This window comes from Lissotriton helveticus, chromosome 1_1 (assembly GCF_964261635.1).
Source record: "Lissotriton helveticus chromosome 1_1, aLisHel1.1, whole genome shotgun sequence".
NCBI classification, from domain to species: Eukaryota; Metazoa; Chordata; class Amphibia; order Caudata; family Salamandridae; genus Lissotriton; species Lissotriton helveticus.
In genome coordinates this window covers 126,633,475-126,657,924 of record NC_136057.1, presented here as the reverse complement: position 1 = coordinate 126,657,924, position 24,450 = coordinate 126,633,475, and the positions used below count along the sequence as shown (strand labels likewise).

General features: G+C 44.1%; 1 protein-coding gene across 1 annotated transcript; it reads right to left on the bottom strand.

Annotated features, from left to right (window-relative positions):
* Positions 1 to 22,712, bottom strand: LOC144768209 (uncharacterized). Its single transcript, XM_078651703.1, has 2 exons — positions 21,434 to 22,712; positions 1 to 1,004 (listed from the first exon to the last, which is right to left on the bottom strand). Exons 1-2 carry the CDS (start codon positions 22,710 to 22,712, stop codon positions 151 to 153), a joined length of 2,133 nt encoding a protein of 710 aa, XP_078507829.1. The 3' UTR covers positions 1 to 150.
* Positions 22,713 to 24,450: the final 1,738 nt, after the last annotated feature.

The following is a 24,450-nucleotide window of genomic DNA, read 5'->3' as shown; positions in this document are numbered from 1 at the left end:
TTGAGAAGGCTTCCATCTTGTATGTGTTGTTTGAGGCTGCTGAGCACCACCTTTTGTTTACAGAAGTTTCCATATACTGTACGGCGTCATGGCCGTCACCTGTGTGTTCTTTGATGGCGTAGAAGGCTTGCTTTAAGATCAAATCTCTTGCTACACAGTGCAGTGATAAAGCCTCTGGCCTGTGTGTACGCTTTGATGCCGTACAAGGGTCCCCTTCCGAGAAAACCTCTTCTCACACACAGTGCAGTGATAAGGCCGCTCTCCTGTGTGTACGCTTTGATGGCGTGCAAGGATCGCCTTCCGAGAAAACCTCTTCTCACACACAGTGCAGTGATAAGGCCGCTCTCCTGTGTGAGTTCTTTGGTGCAGCACAAGGTTTGTCTGACGAGCAAAGCACTTGGAACACACAGTGCAGTGATAAGGCCTCTCTCCTGTGTGAGTTCTTTGATGCAGCATAAGGTTTGTCTGATGAGAAAAGCACTTGGAACACACAGTGCAGTGATAAGGCCTCTCTCCTGTGTGAGTTCTTTGATGCCGTACAAGTGTCGCCTTCTGAGAGAAGGGTTTGGAACACACAGTGCAGTGATAAGGCTTATCTCCTGTGTGTATTCTTTGATGTTGTAGAAGATTTCCCTTCTGAGTAAAACTTTTCTCACAGACATTGCAGTGAAAAGGCCGCTCTCCTTTGTGAGTTTTTTCATGTGTTGCCTTATCAGCAAACCTCATTTCATGCTCAGTGTAGGGATACTGATCTGTGTGTGTTTGTTTGTGCAGTAAAAGATGCGTCTTTCCAGTAAATGTCTTCTTACACTCAGCACAGGCATAAGCTCTTAGGCCGGTGCGTATTCTTCTCTGCCTTGCAAGTAGTGTTTTATTGTTAAAATTCTCTCTCCTGTGTATTCCTTGGTGTTTTCTTTCATTCATTTTATAAGCAAAATTCTTCCTTCCTCCAGAAGCTCTACGTTTCTCTTTCCCATTCATACTTTCTGTCTGCGACTGCTGTGCTGCAGAATGAAATGAACACTGAGAATTATACATGGAAAATATTTCTTGAAAGAAATGCAAAGTTATAATATGAGAAAGGTGGACAGTAATATCTAGGAAGGAAGGAAAATGTTACTACCTGTAAACAATCATTTGCTGCTTGTAGTTCTACAGTTCACATGTGGCGATCTCTCATGGGTTGGGTTCTGACTACTAAAAAGAAATGTATTTAAGATTGAGTTTTGATCTGGAGAACGGCTCGTAATCCCATACCAGAAAGGCATAATGGATTAGCGCGCAGACTCCAATTAAAATCATTGTGTTGTTTTCTCCATCGGAGTACGACTGCTTATATGAGTAAAATCAAAAAAATAAACTGCTTAATCTGAGCAACCTAAATACTTTCCAACCATACAGCAAGTGGGTGATGCATGTGAGCCTGCAACATGACAAACTGACAGTATTTGCAAGAGAGTAACATTTTCCATTTGCAGCAGCTGTGGCACATCACAGGTTGTACAATAACTTAAAAGAATCTGTAAGGTCCAGAACGCCGCAGCCAGGCTCCTTCTAGGGACACCACACCAGAAACATATGACCCAACACCTACGGAGCCTCCACTGGCTCCCCGTTGAGAAGAGGATCACCTTCATACTCCTCACCCATGCCAACAAACCCCTCAACAACATCACACCCACATACCTCAACGACCGAGTATGTCTCCAGGTACCCAAGAGGAACCTCTGCTCCACTGACTTCGCCCTCGCAGAAACTGAACCGGCGGGAGAACCTTTTCCTACATTGCAGCCAAATCCTGGAACGAGCTCCCGGTCAACATCAGACGCTCCCCGACCCTCCACACATTCAGAAAGGACCTCAAGACCTGGCTTTTCGACTGACCCGGAGCTGCTCCCCCTCCCCCCCCCAGCGCCTTGAGACTCTCACGGGTGAGTAGCTTGCTCTATAAACCGCTGATTGATTGATTGATTGAAAGGAAAGAATTGCTAATTGAGTTACTAATATGCTTAGAACAATTAAGCACTTCTGGGCTTCTTCCTTGCATTGATGTCACCAGGGAAATATTTTATGAAAGGGTGCACAGAACCACATGTTTCTGCTTTACAAATATCTACTAGAGGTATGTTGGGTAGAAAAGCCACGGTTGCATCTTTATCACACGTGGACTCAGCCTATGGTATGTGGTGTCTCCACTAGGCCTGGGCGGGAAATTCAGTTCCACTTGCGGAATTTGTGGAATTTGGGTAATTTCACGTTGGCTGGTCTGGATAATGGAAATATATGTGCTACGAAAGAGCGGGAAGCATTGCTGGGAAAGGGGGCACAGATAGATCAGGGAAGCCTAACTCGCTTCAAAAAGCAAGCTACATATAACTCCTCCTTGCCTCATAATAATCAGGATGTCTTTAGTGACTCGGTGGCCAAAGACTTGTTCAAATAAATTGTTCACCAGTCAAGGCAAGAAGGGAAGAATCAGATCCAACTTGAGTAATGGACAAAGGGAGGCCATTAACACATCCCGTAATGACAACATAAGAACCAATGTCATACGATAAAGGGCAAGAATGTGGTTTAATGATTGTTTGCAATTATGAACAAAAGACTTTTCAATAATTAATAAATACGGGTTGTTGTGAAATGGGAATGGCAACATTTTCATTTGTGTAAAACACTACCCTCTACTGTACCATGCTTTTACCTTCTAACAAATGTATGCAAGAACAAGGGTGGCATATAGTGCCCTCCAACAATAGCTTACTGGAAAACACAGCAATAAACTAAAACCATTTATTGCTGATTCTTGTGGAGAGCCTCCCATCATATTGTAAAGATAGAGAGAATTTTCCACAAAAGATACACACAGGAGACAATCATATTTGACAATTACCTAGGATGTGATCTTGCTAATTATGTGTACAACACACGCAAGGTCTAAGAGCCTCCAAAAATGCTTTTTGCAATAGACCAATATCTCCATATGACTATACATGGATGCTTGGGACCATGACTTTTGCCAAAATATTAAAATTTTCATATTTAAAGATAGATATTACAGACAAATCTCAGGGACAGCAATGGGCACCTGCTCTCCCAGCTCTGCAAATGTATTTGTGGTCTGGTGGAAGGAACAGGTGTGTCGTGTCGTTCCCACTAATCCGTAGGACCTGCACGTTTGTTGGACAACATAAACTTTGGATGAGGTGCCTAGACTGGCTCTGGGCACGTCCGCAGGATGAGTTGGCCTAGAGACCAGCTAGCTCACAGTGCCACCATAAGACTCCCTAACTTTACCAGGAAGGAAATGGTTTCTGGCAACCACTGAACGTGACAACCCTGACCCCTCAGAGATCGTGGAAACAGAACAGAACCTTTCGCTCAGACACTCAAGCTTACTTGCTCTCACAGAAATATACAGAGAATACACAGTGGGACGTATTCAGTATATTTATTGAACCAACGTTATTCTTGTATAGAATACATAAGCTGCAATAATCAGTAGACTGAAGCAGCTGAAAGTGATTACAAGCACGTAAATAGTAGATATAGTTGTAGCATGGCGCTAAAACAGTGTATATATGCAGGCATATAAACAAGGCAGTAATCAGGCGAACTCGTACTATGCACTCCCTACTCTGCGTGTACCTAGAGTGTGTTTGTGTGAAGTCAAGAATCCCCACTAAGGGACATGACAGGAGAGAATGCAGGCCACAAATTGGTTACAAACTGAACTCTCCTCACAGAGATGCCAGCCCGCTGCATAGTGAAGTCTCATCCCTGAGTGTCAGCTGTAGCGCCTCCTCTACTAATCTATTGGGATTCTCATTATTTATAATAGAAAGCATCTTTGTAATGTACGTATAGATTAGACAATGTTATAGATATGTAAATAGCCCTGTCGTCCTGTGGATGAAGATACAACATTTGTACATAGTGCGTCAAGAGGCCTTGTACTTAGTGGTCAAGGTATCGTGGTAATGTTGTGCGAAGCTAGATGTGTAAACAAAGGAGTTCCAGAGAAACAAATCCAACATTGTCGTGCATGCAAATATGTCTAAAAGGTCACAGCAGAAATGTTCCTGTAAAACATTGGACAATATATGAAATGAGCCACTTCGCTACATGGGCCTAGCCCGGGTACATAACAGGTGGTCTGGACATCACAGAATGAAAACATGACAAACCATGCGCTGATTTGGATCGGGGACCTGCTGTGGGATGGAAGTAGGGAAATGTCTAAAAGATTAATCTAGAGACAGACAAAAAATGACCTCAACCGAAAAATCACTCATTAGATCAGAAATAAATCTATAAATGAACCGGCTATCCATACTGAGCTAGAGAAGCACATATGGTCACAAGCCTACATAGAAAGGAAAAAGCAGGGCGTTGTGAATAGCGTGCATCCACAGAAACTGACAGAAAGTATCCCCTACGGTGAAATGCTACGGACCCGTAGAAACTGTGATAGCCAAGAAATGTATGAGAAGGAAGAAAAAAGTACATGGCCGGCAGCCAAGCGAGAACCCAGAACATGAATAAACTACTTTCAAATCAGAGACACCAAAGGAGGGACCTGTTATTACCGTAAGGTTCATCACTGCAAACAATACGAGGTACACAGCAGCAAGACAAATTCTAAACAGTGGAAAATATTTAAAGCTGATCAGGTGATTGGACACGATATTACCTCACATCCCTCCATCACGTATCATAAACCCCTATCCATAAAGGGGTATGCAGTCATAATATCGAGTAAAAAATATAGAATGGGCAAAACACTGAGTTAAAAATATAGAATGGGCAAAATATCGAATGGACAGAATATAGACTGCAAAAATATTGAATAGAATAGAAGTAATATCGAATCCAAAATATAGAATGGGCAAAATATCGATGGACAGAATATAGACAACAAAAATATCGAATTTTAGGTAAGTAAGTTAATATTTATATTTTTAATGATATGTAAGTGTTTTTTTATGTTAGTATATGTGTTAAAAGTGTATTTTTATTTTATAATTTATTTTAATTAATTAATTTTATGGTATTTAATTTTTGCGTAATATAATTCTGGAGCGGGTTGTGGGTTCATAGGGGAATAGGGTGGGAAGTAATTTAAATATAATGAATTAAATATTTTAATTTATTGGTATTTATTTTGAATTAATTGTTAATTAATTTTTAATTGGTAATTAATTAAAATATAATTGGTAATTAATTTGTATTAATTGATTAATTTATAAATATGTTAATTTTATTAATTTATTTTCTGTAGCGGGTTGTGGGTTTATAGGGGAATAGGGTGGGAAGTAATTTAATTATAATTAATTAAATATTTTGATGTATTTATTGGTATTTATTTAGAATTAATTGTTAATTAATTTTTAATTGGTAATTAATTAAAATATAATTGGTAGTTCATTTTTATTCATTGATAATTATGTTCAATTTATTAATTTATTTTCAGTAGCGGGTTGTGGGTTTATAGGGGAATTGGGTGGGAAGTAATTTAATTGTAATTAATTAATTTTTTTATTTATTAATTGGTATTTATTTTGAATTAATTGTTAATTATTTTTCAATTGTTAATTAATTAATTGTTATTGGTAATTAATTTGTATTAATAGGTAATTATTTATTAGTAATTATTTTTTTTAATAATTTTTAATTGATTAATTATTATATTATATTAAATTGGTAATTAATTTTAATTAATTTGCAATTGGTATTAATATTTAATTTATTTTTCATCATATATGAAGTATTTACTTTCTCTACTGTTGCTCTCCTTGGAGTGGGAATAGTAATTTTTACCCTTATGCTATCCAACGCTTTCCCTACTGTTGCACTCACTTGAGTGGGAATAGTAATTTTTACCCCTACACTATCCAACGCTTACCCTACTGTTGCACTCCCTGGAGTGGGAATAGTAATTTTTACCCCTATGCTATCCAACGCTTTCCCTACTGTTGCACTCACTGGAGTGGGAATAGTAATTTTTACCCCTACGCTATCCAACGCCTACCCTACTGTTGCACTCCCTGGAGTGGGAATAGTAATTTTTACCCCTATGCTATCCAATCCTTTCCATACTGTTGCACTCTCTGGAGTGGGAATAGTAATTTTTACCCTCCTGCTATCCGAAGCTTTCCCTAATGTTGCACTCTTTGAAGTGGGAATAGTAATTTTTACCTTCCCGCTATCCATCGCTTTCCCTACTGTTGCCCTCACTGGAGTGGGAATATTAATTTTTACCCCTACCCTATCCAACGCTTACCCTACTGTTGCACTCCCTGGAGTGGGAATAGTAATTTTTACCCCTACGCTATCCAACACTTTCCCTACTGTTGCATTCTCTGGAGTGGGAATAGTAATTTTTACCCCTACGCTATCCAACGCTTTCCCTACTGTTGCACTCTTTGGAGTGGGAATATACATTTTTACACTACCGCTATCCAACACTTTCCCTACTGTTGCCCTCCCTGGAGTGGGAATAGTAGTTTTTACCCCTACGCTATCCAACGCTTTCCCTACTGTTGCACTCCCTGGAGTGGGAATAGTAATTTTTACCCCTACGCTATCCAACGCTTTCTCTACTGTTGCACTCAGTGGAGTGGTAATAGTTAATTTCACTGTCCCGCTAACCTATGGTAAAAATATGGTATCTTTTTTATTAATATTATGTTTATATATATGTATGTATTTAAAAATTGAATTGTATGTTTATTTATTTTTAACTTAAATTAATTATGTATTAATTTTAAGGTTATTTAAGTTTTTGAAGTATGTTTAAGTTAATTATATTTAATATTTTATCATTTTTCAATTACAAATGACATTTAAAAAAATCGATATTTTGACTATCTATATTTTTTACAACGATATTTTTGATTCGATATTTTTACACTTACCTGTTTGGAGATAGGAGTTCGATATTTTTGTATTCTATATTTTTAATTCGATATTTTGCTACATCGATATTTGTGTTATCGTTATTATGTCAGTGATCCCCTTAAAGGACCAACAAGCCCATAGCTATATAGATAGTCCAATGAAAGAAAGGGGCCATCTAATCTAAAGGGTTTCAGAAAATGAGGGAAATGTATGGCTTGCAAATCTGGTGTCAAAATAAAGAAAGTTATTTTGCATAACAGGAAGAAAAAGCAATCAATTCATAACCTGTAGCACAGATTTGTGTGTGTGTATACGTGAAAGAATGTACACACAGAAAAAGTTATGCAGTCAACTTGATTTTCCCTACTGCTAAGTGATGGAGCATATGAAAGGCATCAAACACGCGGAATTAAATTCACCAGTGTCTGGATATTTTGAAAAATGCCATGATAGTACTGTAGACTCGCTCAGTTTCTTTGGCCTTAAAACAGAGGAGGTGATCAAGAGAAGAAATTTAAAAGAATCGATTTAAGATATAATGCAGAGCTGGGTACCGAGGAAGCCAAGGGCCTGAATAAAGAGGAGGAATTACACGTGCACATAGGATGCTTACTGATGCCGAAAGTACATATATGTACACATGCTAGGTAATCTGCACACTTTCCCACTACTGACACACTCTAGAACACATGTTAAAAAAAAAGCAACCATTTCCTTGCAAGATTAAAAATATATAATTTCTTTACATTTCTCAGTGCACTACTTAGGGTAAGGGAGGTATACCTCATACAGTCATACTAGATTGATAATGCTCACCACGAAGGCACAAGAAGTTTGTCTTAAAATCAGTGATGCCACCGCCATCCCCGAAGGCTACAAAATTAGCCGCAAGTACCACGTCGACGGACCAGGAGGAGGCAAAGCCATCGTCCACAAGAACAACCTCCAACTGACCACTTACTCAACGACCCAACGACTACCATGAAACACCGCCCCTCCCAGATCCAGAGCAACCCCAACACCACCGTTCAAGGCTCAGTCCCCAGCGTGGTCTTCAACTACGCCATTGTAGACCTCATTGCACACCAGGCTCTCGCATCCACCGATTACATCCTACTCGGAGACCTCAAATTCCAATTGAAGAACCCCAGTGACCAGAACACCTCCTCCCTACTGGAGAACCTCGCCAACACTGGACTCAGGCAGCTAGTCACCGCACTGAGCCACATAGCCAGACACACGCTCGACCTCGTCTTCTCCTTCAGCAGGAACATCATCTAGAGCCACACCACCAAACTCCTCTGGACCGACCAGCACTGTGTGTACTTCACCTTCGCCATTCCCACCGTTCACCACCACCCTCGCCGCCCCCACCCCATCTGTCATAGCTGGAACAAGCCCACCGTAGAACTTCTCATCAACTTTCTCAGCATGACAACACCACCAACAGACACCAACACCGCAGGACACAACCTTCACCAATGGATCTCCAACTGCGCAGGCACCCCTCAAAAAGGCACCAAACAAGCAAAACTTCAAGAAAGCTAGCTGGTCACTCCCGCCCTCCATATGTCCATACATACCAGCAGACAACTCGAGAAGAGATAGAGGAACAACACAGAAACTCCCGCAATCTTCAAAACTGCTGTCAACGCACACCACCTTCTTCTCAAAACCACAAAGAAAAAGGCCCTTCGAAGACAGAACCAATGTCTATGAACACAAAAGCACAGAAGTCTTCGCCATCATCAAGGAGTTCGCTAGGCCCAACAGCGAGACCACAGACATTTCACCCTCCCTAAGACCTCTGCAACACTGGGTCTTTGCCCATATCACATCTTCCATTTAGCAGGTGCAGCACCATCAACTGATCCATTAAAGCTGCCACCTTCCCCGATGACTGGAAACATGCAGAGATCAACCCCCTGCTAAAGAAGCAGTCTGCCGACCGCGACAGACCTCTAGTACTTCAGACCTATCACCCTCTTCCCCTCTCTTGCCAAGGTCATTGAAAAGCCATCAACGCTCAACTCTCAAAGTTCATCGAAAAGAACCACATCCAGAACACCTCCCAAGCCGGCTTCCGAAGTAATCACAGCACGAGACTGGACTCATCGCCGACATCGACGGCATCCTGTCCCTCCTCGACTGGGGCGAAACCGTCGCCCTCATCCTACTGGACCTCTCGGCCGCACCCTAATCACAAGACTCCAGTACGCCGGTGTCCCCGACAAGGCACTGGACTGGATCCACTCCTTCCTGACAGGTCGAACACAGTGTCTCAGACTATCCCGTTCCTCTCAGAACTTACAGAAATCAGCTGTGGAGTGCCCCAGGGCTCCTCCCTGAACCCCACCATCTTCAACGTCTACATGGCCCCCTCACGGCCATCGTCAGAAACTATGGACTCAACATCGAGTCCTGCCCCTATGACACCCAGCTGATCCTCTCCCTCACCAACGAACCCACAGCCGCCTGATTTAACTTTCACAGCGGAATTAAGGCCGATGCCACCTGGAAGAAAGACAGCTGCCTAAAGATCAACTCAGACAAGACCTAAGTACTTATCATGTGACCCGCTCCCTCAGCCTGGGATAACTCCTGGTGGTCTGCCACACTAGGAACCCCTCCTACCCCTATTTATTTATTTATTTATGGGTTTCTATAGCGCTGGAATCGACTCCAACCGGAGTATCTCTGCGCTGTGATACCAGATAGAGTCCAACACTATGCAGATGAGAGAATGGGTCTAGATTTTATCGGTGAATAGCAGAGTTTTGAGTTGCTTCCTAAACTTTAAATGATCTGTGCAGAGCCTAAGGGTCAGGGGCAGTTTGTTCCACAGTATGGGCCCCGCAACAGATAGGGCTTTCCCTCCATGTCTAGTTTTTTTTACACGAGGTACAGCCAGCAGAAAATTCTCACTAGATCTCAACGATCTGGAGGGAGTATAGAAGGTAAATTTCTGCTCCAGATATGTAGGGCCATTTCCATTCAGGCATTTGTGAATGATACAACATATCTTGAACTTGGCTCTTTGTCTAATGCTCAACCAGTGTAGTTTCTGCAGCAGAGGTTTTGATGCTGTTCTAGGGGGAGCATTTAGAACAAGGCGGGCTGCCGTGTTCTGGACCACCTGAAGCCTGTCTAGAACTCCTTCATTGGCAGAAAGGAGTAGCCCATTACAATAGTCAATACGACTCAATATAAGGGCTTGCACCAATGTTCTTCTGGAGGAGTCCGGTAGCAGTGGAAAAATTCTACGCATCATGCTTATGATGTGGAAGCATGCGCCAGCTACCACATTGCTGTGCTGTTTGAGCGAAAGGTCCTGATCAAGGCGTATCCCCAGATTTTTGACAATCTGTTTAGGCTCTGGAACAACACCGAGATCAGAGGGCCACCAGTCAGGGGTCCACAGTAATTTGGCGTCTCCAAACAGCATTACTTCCGTCTTGCTGACATTGCACTGTAGGAAGTTGGTGGACATCCACAGTGCGACGGCTTTCATGCCATCGGAGAAGGAGTTTCGTATTTCTGTGGTGAGGTTACGAAATGGGAAGAGGAGCTGCGTGTCATCCGCATATGACACGGGGATGAAACCATATTTGCGCATCACTCTTGCCAGGGGTGCCACGTAGATGTTAAAGAGTGTTGGGCTCAGGCAGGAGCCCTGTGGCACCCCTTTCGTAATCCCCACCTCAGTTGATCTGTATTTGCCCATGATGACAGTCTGGGTCCGATCTGTAAGAAAACTCCTTAGCCAGGCAAGCCTATGGACCACGCACACAACCTCGGCATCATACTCGATTCCTCGCTCACAATGAACCATCAAATTAACGCTGTAGCCTAATCTTGCTTTGAAAGAGATTTAGGTGGATCCCCGCGGAACCTAGACAGACTGTCACCCATGCACTCATTACCAGCAGACTGGACTACGGCAACGCACTCTACTTGCGGGGAGAGGTGTGGCGCCGCGGCCAGGGCGACTGACGCTGGAATCTGGGGACCACGGTTCGATCCCCGGCTCCGGCGGCAGGTTAGCCCAGCACCATGTGACTCTGGGCAATAGCTCGCTTAATCTTCCCGACGGCCCCCAGCGCCTAGAGACCCTTGCGGGTGATTGTGCGCTTTACAAATCTGGACTTTACTTTACTTTACTTTGCGCGTCACTCAGAAATAGTTCAGGAAACTACAGCACGTCCAAAACACCACAGCCAGACTGGTCCTAGACATCCCCTGCTGCAGCCACATAACACAGCACCTCAGACAACTCCACAGGCTCCCAATCATCAAGAGAATCACCTTCAAGCTCCTCACACATGCCTACAAAGCTATCCAGGACATAGGACCAGCATACCTGAACCACTGCCTCACATTATACGTACCAGCCAGACGACTTCACCCCGCCCAACCTGCCCTGGCCACCGTACCATGGATGCAAAAGACCAAAGCAGAGGAAGAGCCATCTCCTACCTCGCCGCCCAGAGATGGAACACCCAGCCCCTCCACCTCAGGCAATCCCCGTTGCTGATCCAGTTCAGGAAGGGCTTCAGGACCCGGCTCTTCGACTGAACCTCCACGCCCAGAGGGATCAGTAGCCCCCCCCCCCGCTCAGCGCCTTAAGACCCTCAGGGGTGAGTAGCTGCACTATACAAACTCCGGATTAATTGAACAATGCCTGCTTTTCAGAATAGAGCCCACTGGATCTGTGAAACTGAATACATCAGAGGATCTGATCCAGTATGAATGCTGTGTACACGTGGGCGAATATGTGATTGTCAGAAATCATGTGCACACTGGCGTTCTCGCTCTGGTATTACCGCAATGACTTGCATTGTATAATTATACCCTCACTGTCGAGTCCCAAGCGATATATTCATAAATAGGGTTCTACTCTTCTGCAATGGAACAGAGTATCGAATAATACATTGTGATACTTGCCTGCCTTAGTTCTCATTTCACACCCCCCCCCCCCTAGTTTGCTAAGCTGCTAAGGGCCAGGCTCTATTGCTTGGACTCATTATGATCCACCACAAAAGAATGACATAATCTGATGAACCCACATGCATTTACATAGTAGTAACAAATTGCTGCATGCTATAGAAACGATAATTTAATTATACATTTGTGACAGGTCGAGTTTAAGTCCCATTTCTATGTTAACTAATGACAGACCCAAAGGGGATACCGAATACCATGAAAATGATTGTAAAGCTCTAAACACTGTATCAATGAACAAAGATGATTATAATGAACCTGTTTTTTGTATGCTGCATTGGTGCATAAAACAAATGCATCCTAAAAATGATTGTGATTGATATTGTGAAAAAGAAGTAGGCAATGAGTATTGATTGTCTATCGCGGACCAAAAGATGTAAGTCTATGGAGATTAGGGCACTTCACTTGAGGTAGACAAAGGCTTGTTGTTAAGCTACAATGCATCACTACGACTCTTGCTGAACACAAATTAGGCGTCTAGGAGTACTGGCTTGGACCTCTTTTGTGGGGAGTTGAGGAAATACGAGTTACGAGTCTGCACACACACAGCGCAGTGGCAGCAGTTATAGTTAGGCCTGAGTTTCCATAGTAAGAGTGTTTTCGTATCACTAATAACTTAAATCCTGTTTGACTTAAGGTTAAAAGTAACATTATAGTTAGATGTTGAAATACTACAAAAACTAATGTTGAATAACGAAAACACTAATATTTACCAAGTATAACTTGAGCCCCCGCCATGCACTGCTTATGACCTCATATATTACATCACATCTAACAATATCGATGACATCACTGATGACACCATACAGATATTATGACACAGTACTATTGAGTGTGTTGACATTAAGTAATTCAACATGCTTGACAATTTTCTATTATCAACTTAAAGACTTCGGATGGATCAAAATTTTAAGTCCAGAGGTTGACAAGTTTACGTTTGCTTCTGTAGGGCTCCTTGGGCACAATGCTAAGAAGATAAGTCAAATACACTGAACACATCCTGGAGATCGGCATCACAGCTGCAACCTTAGAGTCATGCCTACAGCACTAGAATGAGATAAAACCCATCTAAGTGGGACACCCCTACATGTTATATTATTCAATAATCTGTAATGCCTAAAAATCTTTAGTTAAGTTCTACAAATAAATATGCACAGCTTATAAAATGTCTCTGGACCACTGTATCACAACTACTTAACTTGGGCCAGAAATCCAGATTGTTAATGAATTGTCAACAGCTACTTTGGCCTTTTTCACAGATTTTCTTTTGAATGGGCTTAAAGCCACAACCTACTTTCAAATATACCTCTGTAACCCACGTCAGGTGCACTCAGATATTACCTTTTTCAACATGGAGTAATTCTTCCATCTGAACTTCAGTGATTTGAAAAGCATGCACAGTATAGTTTTTAAAATGCACATTTACACGTGTCTCTTGGGCTTAGACTATTTTCATGCTATTGACTTCCACATGTACATTCAGTCACCTTATGCTGCTTATGACTATAATGTCATCAGTGATGTCATCAGTAATGCTGTTTGACAGGTCAAATGTGATCTCATCAATGATGTAATTTAACATATAATGATTGATGTAATATGTGGGGGCAAAAGCAGAGGTGGGGGCACATGTAATGGTTAGCTCAGTAAATTATACCTCGTGAACTCAGGTTTGTTTTTTGTTCCTTTTTACCTTATTTCAACGCCTAACTAAGACAGAGAGAAAGAGAGAGATAGGTTTGGGGTGATTCGTCAAGCAGGGAGCAAGAAAAAGGGGAGTGGGCGTTCCCAAACACGATTTCCCCATGCAAATTCCCATAGGATTTTCGACAGCACTACAGCAAAACCGCTGAACGGAATTACACCACATTTGGCATAAATCTACATCTTGGCCCAGAAAGTGCTTTTTGTTTTTCGGTGTAAATCTGTTCAGTAGTTTTGGAGTTCTTTAAGAAAAAAGATGTATGTATATCTTGGGAGCGGATCCACGCGCCAACAGCAATGCTGTGATTGTCTGGCTGGAACCTTAGCAAAAAGTTGCAGCCGCCATTTTGTGAATTGGGACATGGGTTTCGGGGTTGAGCAATAAAGTGTAAATAGGATATGAGGTATCAGGATAGGTGTAACCTGACCCCATGCGACTGATTTAGGGGTCTGTGGGGGACCCCTCTTGGGAAGGAAATTGTCCAAAAACATTGTATTTTTGCCGCAGGAGGATCCACCACGCCCGTCAGCGCGCACCCCCCGTGTGAATCGGCGGAGATTCGCGGATCCAGAGCCCAATTAAAAAAAGTGTTGGCACAGACAATAGGCCTTGCTGTTTGGACCAATAGTCTTTACTAATGCTGGGCAGCATAGACTGAAAAAAGCTATTTTAAAAAAATGGATCTTCACATTTCATTTTCTATTCGCTCAACAGGAAAAGCTTTAATAGCTGTTTGGGGTATTAAAAATAATTATTTTTCAGGCAAGCAAATCTGACTTTGCACCCCCAGCTTTTATTGCATTTTCACTAAATTGCTACTTTCCTAATTATTTTCAAAATAAAAGTGCTAAATCCACAGACCAGGAATTATAAATAGGCCTTGATTTTGACAAGAGGATATTCTTCTCGTTTGCTGGAACTAACCCCAGCGTGTTTTCGTTTGTGCGACGTGAAGTTGTTGCATGGGAGTGCTGTTTAACTGCAAGGAAATATTTCTGTGGTTTGTTTTTAGACCTGACAGGCTGTCCCACAGCCATCAATGAAAGATAAAGAGAGAGGCAGAGATCATCAGTGGAAGAGAGAGAGAAAGCGGAAAAGCAGAGAAGAGGCAGACACAGGTGCAGAGAAAAAGACAAAGATTCTGGGGCACAGAGAGGGGCAGAGAAAAGTTATGGAAAAGATAGAGATGAAAAGTTAGTGGAAATGATAGAGGCAGACAGCAGGAAAGACCAACAGAGACAGAGAAAGAAAGATGCCATGGAAAACAAAGTCGAGTCTGAGAGGTTTGCACTGCTTCCGCAGTCTGTAATGGCAGACCTGCTAACATCGGATTAGTTTGGTCACTCAGGGTGGCACAAACAGAGTTTCAGGCCCTAATGATCCCTTTAATGGCCCTGCCCTGGGTACCACAGGGACCATATACCAGTGACTTACAAGCGGGTTAAAGTCCTTGCCAACTGGGGTTACCAATTCACATGTAACAGTTTTTGGGAGAGAGCACTGGCTCAGGGGTCTGGTTAGCAGGTCTCAGTGCACTTTCAGAGTCAAAACCATCAGCATTGGGAAAAAAGTGTGGGGTTGCAGGGGTGACCATACAAAAAGGGCACTGTCCTACATCATCCTTTAACCATAATAGATCGGATCGATAACGTCGCCAACCTCGGACTGAAGCAACTCGTCACAATGCCCACCCACTCTGCTGGCCACAGACTCGACCCCGTCTTCTCCTCAAGCCCGTACGTCTCCATCAGCCACACCACCGAACTCCTCTGGACCGACCACCGCTGCATCCACTTTGCCTTCCAGAAACCCACCACACACCACCACACCCAACAGATCCCCCGCCGCTGCTAGAGCAAAATCACCGAAGCCTAACTACACGCAAACCCGCTCTCAGACCACCCACCGAACACTCGAACACAGAGGACGCTTGTTGGACCTGGCCTCATGGCGTGGTTCCCCCCCGTTCCTCAGCACCCCGTTAGCCTAGCTCTAAACCCAGAATCCCCTGGTCGTCCCGTTCTCTGTCCATCCCGCTCCCCCACACAACCCACCAACCGACGACCAGCCCTGCATTCCCCCATCCTCCTTCCCGGTACCGGGCGCCCAGAACCTGCATCACCCCACAGGGCCCCCGGCCGCCATTTTCCCTGCTCGAGGTCCCTGACTCCCTAGGCCTCGCCTGACCCCGGCCCGAGTGGAACTTAGGCACCAGACGCGCCATGCCCGGCTGGGGGGTAGAGGGCTCCCTGAGTGAGATAAGACCAAGGAGTTTCGATTACACCTCCGGCCTTCCCTGGGAGACTGGTTTCCCTCACACCTCTGGCCTTCCCCGTGGGCCGGTTTTCGACCGCACCTCTGGCCTCCCCGAGAGCTGGCTCCAGACCCTGCTGAGAGTCTGGGAATTCCCGGACGTGTCTTCAAAAGGATCAAAGGGCCAACCGACGGACCTCTCCAACGACCAGCCCCCGAGGCATGAGACCTCCGCTTGCGAGGGTCCGGACATCAAAGGGCCCCTGGACTATATCAAGGCCCGCCCCAGAACTAGCGGGCAGTTGTATCCTGGACAAGAGAGCCCTGCTGATCTGATCGCGGCTTAACCCTTGGGGAGAACTGAAACTTCGAACTTATCGAGCCCTGCTGACGCTGTTGCGGCTCATCCTCGTGAAGAAGGAACTGGAACATCGGAGCCCTGTTGACCTCGTCGCGGTTCATCCCTGAACGCTAAAGACCTTCGTGGAACACCCTGAGCCCTGCTGACGTGGTCGCGGCTCCTCAAGAACTGATAGAACGACTTTCCAATCGTCAAAAAGCTTTTTGACGATTGGAGCCGCTGGGACCTCGTTTCTCGCCGTCAGACTGTTAAGCCTCACCGAAAACTGCGCTAGTAGCCCCTTCAGGAAACTAAAAGAAAGGAACTTCCCCACATCAGGAGAGGTTGCATATTTAAAGTTACATCGATACCCATACAGGGACCTACAAAGGCACACATCGTACTCAGTGTTTTTAACCCTGTTGACGGCGAGAAACGAAAGTCGTTCTATCAACTCCACCAGACCCGGCTCCAAAGAACAACTACAAATTTAATACAAACCTTTATATCAGAACAAACCCGTGCTCCTCTTATTTACTGAGTCCTGATATTCAAAGTAGACATCAATTCAGGTGTCCAATTAGTTGCCCTTCGCTTTGAATATTTTTGATCAAATGAATGAAATACTCTAAAGAAAGGAAATCTTTTGAGGCAGCCCCGTTTTTCAGCCTATGTGTTCGTTTTGAAGTAACAGATTTGGCTTCTCCAGAAGAAGGCGCTGGTCGCCGAAACGCGCGTCGAGAATTATTAGGCCATTTCTATTGTTTTAATGAATTTTCACAATGAGTTGTGAATTATGTATGATGTTTATAAATTCTTTTCTATGTTCTATTGCTTATTTATTTTATGTATATATAATTTTGTGTTAACTTTTTAATACATGTGTAAATAAATATCAGAATTTGAATTCATTAGTAGCTCTTTTTTCCTTTTAAAATCTTATGTTGATCGTGAACTATTTATCATGATTGCCTAGGTTGTTATTTATTGATTAATTGCTTTTCCCTGACCTAGGAATCCCAAATCCATTGTAATCAGGGGGTCTTTGATAACTATTCATCACCAGATGTAGGTCGCCAAATACCGATCGGTAACGGCCGATTTCGGCCGTTACCGACCGGTATTTGGCTTTTGAGATGTAGGTGGGTCTGAATTTACAGAATCGGTATATTTACCGATTCGGTAAATTTACCACTTCGGTATTTTACCGAATCGGTAAATATACCGATTTTGTAAATCCATATGTAGGTGACACTCCTAAGAGTGCCACAGGCCCTTAAGAGTCGGTATTTTACCACCCAATCCTATTGGGTGGTAAAATACCGAATTCATGTGTGCATGCACATCTGTGCATGCACACCTGTGCCATGTAACACACAGACATGCCCTTAGGGCATGTATGTGTGCCACATGGCACACATGCCTGTACTTGGGGTGCTAGAGGGTGTCAAAGTGACACCCTTTGCAACCCTTGCAGGATTCGGTATTTACCGATTACCGATTCCTATGGGCTTCAAGGCCCATAGGAATCCATGTCAAATACCGAATCGGTATTTACAGATTCGGTAAATACCGACTCTTACAGAATCAGTAATTTTTTACCTACATCTGCCTCCTTCCTATTTACCGACTCTTAAATACCGATTCGGTATGAGTCGGTATTTAAGAGTCGGTAAATAGGAATTACCTACATCTGGTCCAATATGTGGCTTACTTTGGTGCAGTACAATACAATACAATATGCTCTCCCCTTCTAGCTTGGTGCAGTACAACCACCTTTTGACTTCCTCCCTGTGCCTCAATATGCCCTCCCCTTCTAGCTTGGTGCAGTACAACCACCCTTTGACTTCCTCCCTGTGCCTCAATATGCTCTCCCCTTCTATCTTGGTGCAGTACAACCACCCCTTGACTTCCTCCCTGTACCTCAATATGCTCTCCCCTTCTAGCTTGGTGCCCTCACTTCGCCCGGATCGCTCACTGTCCTGGCCGCAGCTCTCCTGAGCTGCGGCGGCATTTTCGCACCTCCTGGGGGAGGGGGGAATCCGCCAATCCTCGCTCCACTCCTCTACTTCGTACGGTTTATCATTGCCGTCGTCGTCCCGTTTTCTCAACGTCTCTTCCCTCTTCTCTCCTCTGGCATCCTGCTGCTACAACTCGATGCACACTCCGGCCTCCTCCTCATTGGGTCTCTCCGCGTCTTCAGTCTCTGCCTTTTCTTTTCTTGTCGGCCTTCCTGATTGGTCCTTCTCTGTAAAGCCACCTCCTTCTCCATAAAGCCACCTCCTCATTGGGTCTCTCCGCGTCTTCCATCTCAGCCTTTTCTTTTCTTGTTGGCCTTCCTGATTGGTCCTTCTCCGTAAAGCCATCTCCTCATTGGGTCTCTCCGCGTCTTCCGTCTCTGCCTTTTCTTTTCTTGTCGGCCTTCCTGATTGGTCCTTCTCCGTAAAGCCACCTCCTTCTTCCTGCAAGGTGAGGTCTGGAGCAACAGGTTAACCCTTGCCGCCCCCTGGTTTTCCGTGGTATCTCCAGTTTCCATGACGGGTAACGGGGGTTCAGGGCCCTACTCTCGGGGTCCTCCTCACAGGAATGTATGAATTTTATTCAAAATGTACTGAAAATGTTGCAGTGATTGCTGAACCACTTCACAACCTTTTCAATAAGAAGGTTTGATTTGTCTGGGGTTGGGGACAGGACGTTGCATTTGCAGAGATTAGGGGAAAACTGCTCAATGCAGCACTTCTGAGTCCATATCTACCAGGCAATGAGGGCTCTATCACTGATGATACTGGTAGCATTGGCAATGGCGCTGTAGTGACTCAAAAAAACGATGGATTTGGGCCCAGATCTTTTGACTGGGGGAGTGTGTGACATTGATCCACATTCAGTCCATCACTTGTTGTTTTTGCTGTAGTGACTCAAGGCAAAGGAAATGAGGAATGTGCAATGGCATCACACACACTGCGACCACATGAACGTAAACACTCGACCAGTGAGCTTGGGATGTAGGACTGTGCGTGGGCAACTGAAAAGTTTAAGTCATCGTTGTGTGGGAACAAGTTCAGAATATGAACTGATAATCAATCTCTTTTGAATGGTAATAATGTGAACACCAGCAGGCTACTGCCAACTTGGTGAGGTTACGTTCAAAACTTTTGAAACATCATTTTAAGGTCGAACACACTGCAGGAGAGAGGAACAAAAATACTGATTGCTTGCCCCGACTGCCCTGAGGGCAGGAAGATGTGGAACATAAGAACAAAAAGAATGACTGTGAGGATGTGGAATGTATTGAAGCAAGTATTTGTTGGCCGGGTAAAGACTGTGTGGGTGTGTGTGTGTGTGTGTGTGTGGGGGCAAAAGTATAGAATGACATTGGATGAAGATTCTATTTTACTGAAAATGATTCATTTCACGAGGAAAGAATGGCCAAATGAAAAACGATTTGTTGTGTGAACTGCAGACCGATGGCCAAGTTCATTCTGTCAGAGGGGAGCCATGAAGGAAATTTAGGTGTGATATCTAGCAACAAACGACTGACAATGCAATGCTGGTCGCTTGCCATGGACAGGGATGTGGAAAAACTCATTAGAGAGAGTTACCAGTTGTTTGTAAAATGATGATATACAGAGTTCTGCTTATAACAGAAGTGGGTTTTCCTGACAGAGTGCGGGCCAATGAATGTAATGATTTTTTAGGTCTGTTTCAGATGCTTCCTGTGCATCAGAAATATGCCATTGTGCTTGGGGAGTACATGTCAAATTGGTTGAAAGTATGGTTTGTACATGGAAGTAAGGGTTTTCTGTGTGAATTGGTATCGGATAATGGTGTGCAGTTTGTCTTGTTCGAGATGAAGCAGTATTTGGATGAAACTGGTATTAAGATAAATGTGCTAGTCGTCATCTCCCACAGACTAATGGCCAAGCAGAGAGGATGAACAGATTGGTCAATCAGGATTTTTCATGGCCGGTATCAAAGTGGAAGATGCTGCAAGGGCTATGCTTTCAGCTTATCACAACACACTGCACTGCACCATTTTGTGCAGAGAGGCGGACATTTGCATGATTTGGACCGTGTAATGTGCACTGAAATGTCTAAAGAGGGGCTGAGACACAATAGCTATATAAAGAAGGAAGAAAGATGAATTGGGCTTCAAAAGATAAATGTGATATTGTAAAGCTATTGTTCGCACAAACATAATCACAGAGATAATAATCTTATGCAATCATAGTACTCTGGAATTACTGGGGGAATCAGATGCCAAATTTCCACATTAATTCCACATATCTCAGAGCAATCACCATTTACTTCACCCACCCTCCAGCAGAGTTTCTTTAATCGCTGATATTGCTGACTTAAAGGGAGGAATGAGTGAGGGAAATGTCATAGGAGACATTATGGAGACACAGTTGAGGCCTTATAATGGGGCCCATATTAGATAAAATAAACATAACAAAATATATCACCCAATCCTGTATACGGTAATACAACTAACCCATTGATATTCAGACCACCTTGTACTGTGCACCTAACCCTACAGACCACACATAATCTTGAACCTCCCTTGACCTTGTACGTTTTTCTACATGCTGTAGTATGTTATAATAAAACTGGCCCTCTCTGACCTGCAGGCCCCAGCAGAAAAACTACCACTTCTTATCGAATGCTCTTGGGTGCCGTGGTTCTTACCCTTACCCATTCCACCACTACAGACCTGACTTACAGATTACTTGTCTTCTTCACACTGCATCCCATAGACCCAGCCCGATCTCTAAAGTGCTTTAGTTTGCTCTAGCAACAAAAAAGGGCAATGTTACTCTCGGTGAATAACACCTCACTTTCACCTCACACTTAGGGGATGGTGAGTATCGCGGTGCTTGGATTGAAATCACAGATTCTGCCACGTAATTCCTCAGAGGTCCTGAGCCCGGAATGGGGCGTCTCATGCACGGACCAGAATGCAGGTCATTTTTCATGTGCAGAGTCCCAATTATTAGCCTATCACTGAACAGGAAGGAGAAACTCCTTTGCGAAAATAAAGGTGATACTAGGTACATAACCGCTTCTGGTGTACTCAAGGCCCCCCAAAAGATACCCATCCACACAACTCAGATTTGGCCCCCTGCAGGTCTTATTAAAAATCTGGAAGGATTCACTTTGGTGATATTTTATGCTACATTCCCTCAGAACTGTACAAGTTACTCGCCATTCTGCATGGTCATTCAGTACAAAACCAATACCTGGGATGGCTTTGAGCAGCAATCCATCTGCGTCTGTATTTCCTCTCTCCAGTGGGTCTCTAGCGATAGCTCCATCAGTATGAGCAGCATTCTGTGGCAGGAAGGATGAAGCTTCAGATGGGCCCTGCGCATCAGCACATGTTAGTTGTAGGTCAGAGTTCTCATCTCGGTTCTCAAGGTGCAGTAGTTCTTGCTTGTAGTTCTGATCGTAGTCCTCAGGACTCAGTGGTTCTAGCTTATATCCGCGATCTGGACTGAGTGCCTGAAGGTGCATTGGTTTGGTCTTGCAGTTCTGATGTGGTTCATGTGTATCAGAAAGCACCTGCTGCAGGCATGTGTTGAGCTGCAGACTCTGGTCCTCTTGAAATGCTGGTTGTCTGCACAGGTTTTGAGGTTGACCCTCACCATCAAACCACAACAACTCTTGCTTCAGTTGTTCACTTGGTCCCTCCCCATCTGGGAGCACTGGTTGTCTGCAGTGGTTTCGCTGTAGCTCATGTCCCTCATGAAACAGTGGCTGCATGCAGACGTTCTGTTGTGCGTCCCAACTATCTGCATACAATGGTTCTTTCTTCAGGTGCTCCTCTTGTTCGTGTTCCTCTGGTTCTCGTTGTATGCACTGGTCCTGCTGTGGTTCCTGCCCATCATCAAACCTTGCTGGAAGACGAAGGCTTGACTCACCTGGGATGACTTGAACATCTGGAGGAGGGCACCTGGAGCCAGTACCATCCTGCCGTGGTCCAGGGCTAGCCAGAGACAGAGGTTGGAGGCACTGGCTCTGCTTTGCTTCATGCCCATGAGGAGACAAAGGTTGAAGACACTGATTTGGCTGTGGATCACGACCAGGGGGAGATGTAGATTGAAGGCATTGGTTCACCTCCTTGGCCCCGACTGAAAAATTGATCGGAGGGGACCTGCTGAGAGGATAATCTCTAACCACCACCGGACTGGCCATCTCCAAAGACACAGCCCCATTTACAAGGTAATCCAGACCCTTTGCTATCCAGATTTGCTCCATAAGCCCAGCGACTCTTGACGGCACGTACTCTAGGGTATTCTGCAAGTTATCCAGTTTGGCTTCCAACTGCTCCAACATAGATAAAAGGATCATGTTAGGCAGGTTCCCTGATAGAGGTTCCATTTCACAGTCCCTCTGAGCATCAGTTTGGGTTCTTGAAGAAGGCACATTATGGATAGGAGAAGATGGGAGTGTGGATCTTACAGGTTCAGGTGAATACTGCACTTCTCCTTTTCGTCTTGGAACCTGCCTTTTCTCCATTCTGAAATTCTGATGTTCAAGTCCTCAGGTGTCTGTGAAGGGAAAGAAGTAGAAAAGACAACACATTATCACAGGACAATTAGGTCAAATTACTCCTTCCTGTCACACCAAACGTTGTTTAAGCTTTAAATAAAAATTATTCAGTCCAGCTAATGGCTCAAAGAACTAAATTGTCTCAAAAGCTGGAGAGGATCTACCCTGTTCAAGATCCGGCTGTCCTCGAGGACATCAGGAGTTACAGTGCTACACATCTAAACCCCGCTCAGTGTTGCCCTTACGTGATATGGTGAGATTTCATGCAGGTCACTCTGCCCTGCCAGAGAGGACTCCCTATCCAGAGCTGATCTGTTAAGCTTCAAAATGTATCAGTATGACCTCATCAAACCTAACCCTATAATTTAACGGACTTATTACGTTTTAGTAATTCTATATTTTTTTTAATTAAAATTTGGTACGCATTACCATAATAGATATTCTCTATGAAATTGAGCCCTGAGGAATAATAGATTTAAATTCCCAGATAAAAATACAAATTTGCTGGTCAGGTATTGAGCTACCTAGGTCACATAATCTCTGCGGATGTGGTCTGCCCCAAAGATGAATCAATTAAAGCCACACAGGAAATGCCTAGACCCATAAACTTTTGCCATGTGAGTCGTGCTGAGGAAGGGTGCAGACTATGTGTGGAGTAGGGAATACGAGAAGAATTTGCAGATGTTAAGGAGAGTCTTGTGAATGCTCACAGTCTGCATAGTTTTGCCCCATTGCGTTGTTACGGACGCCAGAGACAAGGGCCCAGGATGGAACTGAAACAGCGGCATGATCGGAAAGAAAGTCATGATTGCCTTTGCATCTGGGGCTTTGCTGGAGGCTGAATGTAGACATTCCACTACTGAGAAGGATGCCTTGGCCATGTTTTGGGCTCTCAAAATAAGCATTCTTGTGGAGTGTAGGAAACTGTAAGTAGAGGATGTTCTACTAGTCCAAACTGGACCAAACCTATGTTGCTGCTACAAGGCGCCTGTTTTCTAGTGTCAAATAAGGGGCAATCTCTTTCTGGCGTTTAATATGATACATGCACAAAGACACGACTCACAGACCTAGCCAGACCGAGAAAGAACTGTTGATCTTTACTTTCAAGCACTGCACATTTTGAGCAAAGAGAGGAAGAGTGCCCATCTCCGAAGGCTAGTAGGCATCAAGCCATTAGTCATTATGGCCATTAACAAGCAGAACTTTTGTCTTCTCAGCGTTTCACTTTAGTTTATTACAACCCAGCAACTGCTGTAGGACAGGCATTGTTTCTTGGAATGTGAGGTGAGGGGAGATTTAACTGTCTAAACACAGCAAGATCTGGGTGTCATCAGAACAGATAAGTGCTCTAACACCTCTCTCAAGTAAAGCTTCAGCAAGTGGGATTACATAGCTGGTGAACAAATGGGGCGAGATAGAGGACTCACGAGTCACTCTGGAATTTATGCAATATGTTGGACGAAAAGTTGACCAATCTGGCGATACATGTTCAGCCTGTAAAGAATGATGTGAACCACTTTAGCGCCTAGCACCCGAAGCCCAAAGCCTCAACATGATTCCCCAAGATGGAGTACTCAACTGTGGGACGTCAGCAGAGAGATCTAATGAGAACAAAGCGTTGGCTCCTGCTCCCATTTCAGCTCATCCATAATCGGTAGAGGCACTGTCTTTGTATTGTGTGATGGCCGAAATCATGCCCTAGTGT

Bases quoted from the DNA above. Each gene is read 5' to 3' on its own strand.
- LOC144768209 (XM_078651703.1), bottom strand. From the start codon at position 22,712: ATGGAGAAAAGGCAGGTTCCAAGACGAAAAGGAGAAGTGCAGTATTCA. The intron at 1,005-21,433 runs GTATTGGTTTTG...TTCATTCTGCAG, and splicing joins GCTGCTCAAAGCCATCCCAG to CACAGCAGTCGCAGACAGAA.